Here is a 9,545-nt window from a genome sequence, read left to right as displayed (position 1 = left end):
TCAAGCAAAATTATCCTAATTTATAATTATAAGATAAATAAATTGAAGGTACTCAAGTCATATAATTATAATATAAAATATAATATCTCAAGTATATTATAAAAATAAACGCACAAAATAAAATTTAAAATACACTTTCAATATAAAAATTATCATTAATAGTTACAATCAAATTCAAACAATTTACCATTTTCAATAATGATTAAGTATCATAATCATTCAAATCTTCATCACTATGACTTTCATTTTGATCCTAGTGCAAAGTGATGATGATATTATGGAACATAAGTCTCTGAAAAATTTGCTCTCATTATTCTTCATCCTTTCCTCTCCATATTTTTTGTATTTTGAAGTTCACTAGCAAGAGTTTGAATAGTTGAAATGCTAAACTACCTCTTTTGCTAATACATCTTCCATAGAAGTAGTTAGTGATTAAATACATAAAATAATTTAAACCACATATTTTCATTTTCATTTAAATGTATATTGTTTTTATAACTCTAAGACAAACAAACCATTATTCTTTCCAAGATTACTACACCTTTTTTCTTTAGTCAAACTAATTTGGATCTTTCCTCTAGAAAAATAAATAAATCTAACAAATTTATCAAATTCAACGTAAATTCAAAGAGGCTTTGGCACCATACAGGAATGAAAAATCCAAGGCAGGAAATAGAGAATAAGGAAGACTCATTGTAGGCATTTCATTCAATGTTGATGGTTAAATCAAATCCTGAGTTCACTTACATTTACTATAAGTATTGGGAAGTCATATTTTATATAAAAATCATAGAGATAGAATTCTAAATATCCATCAATTTTCTAAATCTTTCCGTATTCAATAAAATTGATTAAGAGAAGTTAACTTTATAAGATAGGTTGGCTTAAACTGCTCAACTTATTATCCTTACATCTTCATATCGGCCAAGAGAAAGAACAAATCACAATATCATCCCAATCCCAAATAAATACAAATTTAAGCAATTAAACACACCATCCCCACTACCATTCTATAAACTTAGTAAATAATTGTGCTTTAAACTAACCAGGAGACATCACTGGAAAAGCTTCTAAATAAAGTGTGCTTGGTCCTTGCTTTAAAATGCACATTTATTCCCATATCAACTCTTAAAGATTATATCTTTATCATTTCATAATGTTAGACATAACTGATTAAATTTCCATGAGAAAAAAAAAGAAGTTAATCAAGATATACTAATTATATGTAAGGTTACTTGTCATATAGATTAATACCGAAAATAAACTCTATCTCCTCATTCAACTTGTTCAGTGAACTTGATTGCTGAATTTTCTTCGTAGTTACATAACTATGTAACATTATTGTTTATCATATGTTAAGTTTGTAGAGGTAAATCACAAAAATAGGCAACCCATCATTAATTTAAGAGATCTTCCTTATAGATAACGTGGTTTTCTCTTTTACCATCACAATTAAGCTATATTTAATACAAACTCCACAAGTTTCTTTTCTTTCATTCATTCTCTCTTTAAAGAATAGCTGTTAGCCGATACAATTTTCACTTTACTAATTTATATACCTATATATGAATTATGTAAAATTTTATTATTTGATTTACAATTTTTACTCTTTTTTACAATTTAAAGTAAAATTTCAATTTTAATTACTTTATATAAAAAAGACTTTTAAGTTATAAAAATTAAGCAATGTGAGATGTTGAAAAATAATATTCCTCGGTTAATTAACACTATTCAACAGAAGATTTACAGTTGACAAAGAAAAGATTGAGACAATCCTTGAAATTGATTGGAAAAAAAAAAACTTTTCAATTATAGAACAAAGGGCCAGTGCAGTAAGATAATCATGAATTGTTACCACAGTTAAATGCAAAATCAAATGATTTACCCAGCAGAAACAAACGTCAAAGCATTAGCAAGAAGTTGGTCGTGATTATCAAAAAGTTCAAAGTAAGGTTGATGATGATAAATTTCTCTTCAACAAAATATTCACCATGAACACTTGTGAATAAATAAGAGAGTTTTTATTTTTATATTTAGAAAATAATCACTTTTCTAGAAAGTTAAAAAAAAAAGTATTTAATCAAAATAATTTGTGCCAAACGTGTTATATGATAAACAAAATTTTCAATTAAAGTAATGATTGTTGAATACTTTTATGGTGATTTTTTTGGGTGTGTGTTTATATTTTGTGCTTTTGAATTGTTATAATATTTTTACTGAATAATATATAGAGCTTTTGAATAACAAATAAGTTTTGTAATTTCATTCTTTTCAACGGAATTGTTTCTAAAAAATGTAGAATGATAGAATATCTATGGAATGGTTTTGCTCTAAAAGTATACCAAATAAAATCTCTCATTTTGTGAGTAACAATCTTGCAATGCTGATACATTCCCAGCTTCTATTAGATTCATCTATTAAGGTTGTTCATGATGTAGGTTGTATAGCTTGACAAATGATTGATAAAAATATCTTAACACCCAATTAATTTTTGGTACATCTAATTTAAATAAACTCTACAGCCGTAGTAGAATATTAGTCTCGAGAACATAAATTTTTTTTACAGTGAGCATGTATAGTGATTCGAGAGAGTAATATAATAATCAACAAAACTTTTCATTCTTGCAAATTTCTTGAATCATGCACGTTTCCGTCTCAATGAAAGAAAGTCCAATATGCTTGTGTATGTAATAATTAAAAGGACATCCTCTCTTACAACACAAGATTTCTGAATAATAAATGGTAAAGGTTAAAACTACTTTTAATTATGACTTGTGATCCCTATGAGAAGGAACTTATCTTTTTATAGGTTAGAAATATATATATATATATATATATATATATATTTCAAATTTCTTAAATGTGAAAATATTTCAATAAACCTACTTTATAATAAACTCAAATTATATTTATTTATAAAGTAAAATTTGTTAAAATTTAGATATTTTTTATTTTATCATAGTTTGAAAAGAGAAATAATACTTTTAACATAAAAATTTTTATAACTAATTTTAAACTTATCTTTATAAATAAAACTAAAAATATATCACTCACACGTATTTAACTATAACTCGTGTCGCAGCATGTTTGTATTAGTATGTCATTAAATAATCTCTTAAAACTTGAACATAAAAATTTATGTCTTCCTTTCTTTCAAACGTCAACCTTCTCTATTCTATTTGCGTCGTATTAAGCAGAGAAACCCGAAAAGCTATTAAAACGACAGATTGTTGGAGTGTGCCGTCGGGTATTCGCACGTACCCCTCCTAAAAACGACAACGAAACTCGTTCCCTTTTATTTTAACTTCGGAAGCTCTGCGAAGACAAATCGCATGAGTGGCAAAAAAATGTCAGTTCTAGAGACGAAGCATTATTATGTTGGCAAAGTATTCACCATTCTCCTCGTGTTCTTCCTCGGCAATGCGCACTGCATAAGGTTTCCGGATCGGGTTTCCCAACCGGGTCGCGATCCACCCGATCAACAGCGGTTGCAGGTAGCTGTCTTCGCTCTCGGAAGCTTCTGGAGATCCGAAGCGGTATTCGGGTGCATACCGGGTGTTATTCGGACCACCGTTGGCTACGCCGGTGGGTCCAAGTCCAATCCCGAATATCGAAGCTTGGGTGACCACGCCGAGTCCGTTCAGGTTCTCAATTTCTTACTGAAATTTCTATTACATCTGTGCTTGCATTGTAATTAACTGATGATGTATGTGATTGTTCTGTGACCAATTATTTGGTTTTGTTTTTTAAGGGTTTAGCTCTTACAACCATTGATTCGTTAAAATATTGTGATCAAATATATCGAAGTTCTTAAAATTTTAACGGTAGTTAACTAATTATTCTAATTATATTGGTTTATAGGTCTAGGTATGCTTTAGTGAATTTGATATTTTCTGTTCTTGGATTGTATTTGGCTGCCTAGTTAATTTTAAACTCCAAAACATTAAAGTATTGAATAATATGTAGACCATCCTATTGCAATAATAGCCCAAGGTCTGCTGTTTCCAAAAAAATTTCAAGTCCTAACAATGAGCAATAAAGGTTCTATAAAAGATGCCCATTGCTAAATTTGTGCTAAACCAAGTCTCTGCAAGCCACAGTCAAACTAGTGCCTTCCATCGCCTGGTTTGACATGCATAGATTCTTATGCTCCTATAAAACATGGAATAGTCAAGCTTTCGTAAGAACTTATGAACAATTATCAGCTTAAGTCATGGATGGTAGGGACTGTGATATTTGTTGAATAATTTGGAGTCATAGATTCATGAAAAGATTAGGTTGTGTTTAATTCTAAGTCTAGTAATGATAACAGTGCAACACGCTTTACCAAATGCGGTTGTCTTGATTCTGGGATTCATTTAGACTACTATATATTAATTTTTCATAACATTTAACAGATGGTGTTATTTTCTTTTATTCTGTGAACAAAATAAATTCATCAATCCATCCTAAATCTTAAAATCCAAATATAACTTATTCAGTTATCAATTTGATGAGATGAAGTTGGATGGTTTTTCTTAATTTGCCATTACAGCTTGCTAATATAATGCAGGTTGAGTATGATCCGCAGCTTATTAGTTTTAGGGATCTCTTGGATGTTTTTTGGTCAAGCCATGATCCTAGGCAAGTGTATGGCCAAGGTCCTGATGTGGGTAATCAGTACAGGTAGGAGGAGTATTAATGCCAACTGCTATTTCATGTGATCTTCCTCAATATCCAGCCTCATTCTGAGTGCTAAGTAGTTAGTAGCACTTAACTATACATATATTCTGGCAGATCTATTATTTTTGTTAATGGAACTGAAGAATCAAGAATGGCTGCTGTTGGGAAAGAACAGGAACAAACCAGGTCAAGAAGCAGCATTGTGACGACTCAAATTCTACAACTTGGAACATTTTACCCTGCAGAACCAGAACACCAGGTTTTGTATTTCAAAATATGATTATATATAATTGATATTTCTAAGAAAATATTTTCTGCTATGTTGCATGGATATGAATTTTGAATACAAGTATCCAATATGTTTGGATACACAGCCTTAGAGATAAATATTAATAAATTTGTGAAAAGATAAAATTAAATTTATCTATTTGTATACACTCCAACCTGAATCCCTTTCCCTTGTGTTCTTGAACTTATATGGGGATGATGAAAATCCGTTATTTGGTGTCATAATGATTTTGAGGAGGGAAAGATTGCAAAAGTGAGATTGCTTTGAGGTAATTGGTGAGAATGGACTTCAATCTGTCAGAATTTTTTATTTAGTACAGTACTTTAAGGGCAGCGTGTATCCATGCCAAAAAACAAAACAAGTTTATGCCAAATATATGGATGCAGCTGTTTTGATGAGTATCAGTATTAGATAGGATAGGATATAATGATAGGTACCTATTAGTAGTTACTCATTATTTGTTACATTAGTGAGTTATTTAGGTGAGAAAGCTTGAATATGGTATGCTGCGTACAAATAAGAGGGGAGGTTGAGAGATATAGTGTCATTGTGATTGGTGCAGATCTTCAAAGTTCTGCAGTGCTGTAATCAGGAGAAATTTTCCCTATTCTTTGTAATAACATATTGGGTTTCTATCAATATGAATACCCCACCAATTTTGGCATACACATGCATCATAAAAATGCTATTAGTTACTGTTCCATATTCTTAGTTTTTGTTGGACTTCTTAAAATAACTCACTGGTGATTTGTCACATTTTAGGCTTTGTTTTGGAGTTAAAGAGGAGGAAAAGAGAGGAAAGGGAAAGATTTATTTGATAAAAACCCTTGTTTGGGAGATTTTACATGTGAGTGGAGTTTTTATAAACCTTTCAAAAACCTTCATAAACTCATGTTTTTAAGTTCTTTCAAATTAAGGGATTTTTTGTTAACCCTCTTTTCCCTCCCCTTCCTCCTCCTCCTCCTTTACCTCTCAAATACTTCTTTTTCCTCTTTCTTCAAACTCCCAAACAAAGCCTCAAGAATTGTTAAGGAGAAGGATTTTGGAAGGGAAGGGTGGGGATAACATATTTTTTTTAGTTTAAATTAAGAGAATTATATATTATTTATGATGATAAAAGCATGATTAATATATTAAGATTATGTTAATACATCATTTTCAAACAATCTCTTAAGCTTAATTTGGAGGTTTGGAGGAGAGAAAAGAAAAGAGTTTGAGGAATAAGGAAGGAGAGGAGAAGGGAGGGGGAAGGAGGGTTAACAATAAATCTTCTAATTTGGAGGAAGTTAAAAACATGAGTTTAGGAAAATTATGGAATGTTTATAATAACATCTTTCTCTCATCTAAAAACTCCCAAACAAGATTTACCATCAAATAAGTTTTCTCCTTCCTTCTCTATTCCCTTAAAAACTAACTACCAAACAAAACCTAAGAGAATTGGACCTGCTTGGTTGTATTGTGCATTTCAACAGTTGGGCTGTTGGGGCTTTTGAGGTCTGAAATGCACATTTTTGTTAAAAGAAAACGTGAGGCATGTGGATTAAATTCTACTTTGAGATGCCATCCATTGATACTTTCTGCATATTTGTGAATCCCATGCAAGCATTAGTTATTAGGTTGTCATTCTGGACAAAAAATATTTAGCTTTCAAAATTGAATCTAATTTTGTTGTCTTTTATTAGACAATATACTAAGTTCAATTTTCTGTAGCAGGTAAAATAAACAAGAAACTTCCTGTCAAAGTTCTACCACATTCAATTGAATCACCAACTGAAATTACCTGTTCTGTTCTAAATATGCAGAAATTTGAACTCAAGCAAAATACATTCCTTCTTCAGTTGATTGGCAACCTGCCTGAAGAGGAGCTGGAGAGGTCAAGCCTGGCAACAAAATTGAATGGATATGTAGCAGAGCTTTGCCCTCCAAATATCCAAAAGCATATTGATGCCAAAATCAACGAGATTATAAAAAAGGGTTGGCCCATTTTGCGGGAGTTGTAGTTGGCCTAGGGGAGGTTGCTCAGATTGTCCATTTCTCATTCTTTATCTAACTTGCTTCACTTTCAGTACCTATAGGTTTGGTTCAGTAGCTTGTACCGGCTGTAGGGCTCGAAATATTAAAAGGAGAAAAGAATATATGGTGCAAGCCGATTAAACTGTAGTACTGTAACTATTGTATTTGTAATACTACTCGAGTTTCCTTCATCCCCGGGAAAGAAGCCCTTTTTTTGGCACTTTTGTTCCCTTACTTTTTCCCTTTTGATCGATGACGGCAACAGAGAAACAAATAATTCCAGCTTGCTATTTGTCAAGTGGAAGACGAACTGATTGCGCTCGGGCATTTGTTAGAAATCTTCTAACTAATTTTTAAACTTCGATTATTTCTTATACCTCCCACTTAGAACAATAATATTTTTAAAGATTTTATCTTCGTAAATTCTTCTCATATTTTTAAGTAGTATATAACTTCTAATATATATTATACATATTATAGAGATTGAACTCTTCTGAACTAGAAAGCAATGTCTAAAGTAAGAAAGTAAAGTTCTATTTACCTATGAACTCGTATGGTTAGCGGATTTGTTCGCCTGACTCGTCAAAATATTCGGGCCTTGCTAAGAATGTCATCTTGACCCACACATGTATCAAATATGGCAATTAATGTGTCGCTTATGCATTTTTGTTAACTCTACGACCATATGAGTACTTAATGTCGAGTTGGATGAAAAGAAATGGACTAGGTTTTTATAATTATTTTATTACAAATTATTAAAAAATTATAGTTATATTTTATAAACATATCTATAACTGATCAACTATTATCTTATAATTCTATAGTTCAAGATATTTCATTATTTGGTTATTGTATTATCATAATAAAAAATATTTATGTTTAATAGCAAAATAATATTTATATTTATATTATTTTATAAAACAATTACCATAACAAAAATATTTTCCTTACTTGATACATGTATATTTAATAAAAATTTTAAGTCTAATTTGTAAATATATTACGTATTATAAATTATACTTTTTATAGTTTATGATAGAATAAATATAAAAAATAATATATTATTTTTATTATTAATTTAATGAAATTTTTTATTATGATATATCAAACCTAAATGATAAGATTATAAGTAAATATTTCATAATTTTTTTTAATATTATAGTTTTATAGTAATATTGTAGTAATTATATATTTTTTAATTTAGACTACAAGTATTGACCATTATAGGCAATCGTGTTCAAGTCAAGTATGACTATTATGAACAATAAAAATCTCATTATAAGTATTTAATATAGTTGCATTTATTAGAACTTGAACCCAAAACTACATGTTAAATTAAATTAATCAACTAGGATGTTCGATAGTTATTTATATATCATAATAGAATAATATATATTGTAATTGAATAGAGAGAAAATTTTTTTAAAAAAAAGTAGCAAAATTTAATATTAATATCTATTGAAATTTTAAAACAAAAAAAATTCTTGATAAAAAAATTAATATTATAAATTATATATTACTAATGTAATAATAAATATATAATATGAAATATATATATATATATATATATATAAATATATATTAGAAATATGTGTATTCAAAATTATGTTTCTCTTTTTTTATATATATACATTTTTTTATTTAAGCTTTTTATGTAAGAGAATGGTAAACTATTAGACACTTTAAACATATATTTTTACCTTCTATGTATTCTAACGAAAAAATTAAATTTTTCATCCTTCAATTCAAGGATCAAATTTAATTTCATTCTCCAACTTTATTTTGATCCACTAATTCTTAAAAATATTTTAAATAATTTTTTTTTGTTATAAATGTTAACCTCATTAACATTTTTTTTTTCTGCCAAGCTTACTATTCTTGGATTATTTATCGTTTTCTTATTGAGAGCTCTTATTTTAGCTTTCTCTCCACTTTTTGACATCCACTCTGCCATTCCTTGCTAGATTAAGGAGAAACTATATCCTATATCTCTGTAGCTCTCTACCAAGTCCTAGAAACCAAGCTTCCAAAGTATACTTTTATTGACTTCGATACAAAATTATTGTTTATGCAATGCCAATATTGTAGCTTGTTGCTTGTAGACCATGTAAATTATGTCACATTTAATGCTTTGAGAAAGATAATTCGGCAAAATAATTTGAATAACAGCAATCCTACACAACAAGGCCTAAATTTATCCAAAGTTTATTTTAAAAAAAATTTGTAAACTTCAAACAACATGAATGGAACTAGACCTATTATGAATGAAATTAGACCTATTATGAGGTTCGCTTACTCAGACCGATTCTTTTAGTTGGACGATATTGGCCTAACAAAAAAGTAAAGAAGATGAAGTGGAAGAAAAATAGAATTACAGCCACGAAAAATAACATGATAAATATTACATAAAGACTTGAGAAAGAAGACAATAAACAATGTAGAAATAACACACGAATGGAAGAAGACAATAAAATGAATTTAAATAAAATCAAAAATTAAATTAAATTTAACTATTAAGTTAGAGAATGAAAATATTAATTTTATCTATTAATCAAATATCATATAATTTATTAATGTTGAT

At 29.1% G+C, this 9,545-nt stretch overlaps 1 protein-coding gene across 2 annotated transcripts; it reads left to right on the top strand.

Annotated features, from left to right (window-relative positions):
- The first annotated feature begins 3,296 nt into the window (after positions 1-3,296).
- LOC113857648 (peptide methionine sulfoxide reductase A5) lies at positions 3,297-7,263 on the top strand. Of its 2 annotated transcripts, none has more exons than XM_027489743.1 (4): positions 3,297-3,644; positions 4,553-4,665; positions 4,777-4,921; positions 6,790-7,263. In XM_027489743.1, exons 1-4 carry the CDS (start codon positions 3,333-3,335, stop codon positions 6,949-6,951), a joined length of 732 nt encoding a protein of 243 aa, XP_027345544.1. In that variant the 5' UTR covers positions 3,297-3,332; the 3' UTR covers positions 6,952-7,263. The 2 variants fall into 2 exon arrangements, with proteins under 2 accessions (XP_027345544.1, XP_027345543.1); XM_027489742.1 differs by having other exon boundaries at positions 3,299-3,644; positions 6,754-7,260.
- Positions 7,264-9,545: the final 2,282 nt, after the last annotated feature.

Source organism: Abrus precatorius, unplaced genomic scaffold, assembly GCF_003935025.1.
Source record: "Abrus precatorius isolate BTA unplaced genomic scaffold, Abrus_2018 Scaffold2, whole genome shotgun sequence".
NCBI classification, from domain to species: domain Eukaryota; kingdom Viridiplantae; phylum Streptophyta; class Magnoliopsida; order Fabales; family Fabaceae; genus Abrus; species Abrus precatorius.
This window is presented reverse-complemented; position numbering and strand designations above follow the sequence as displayed.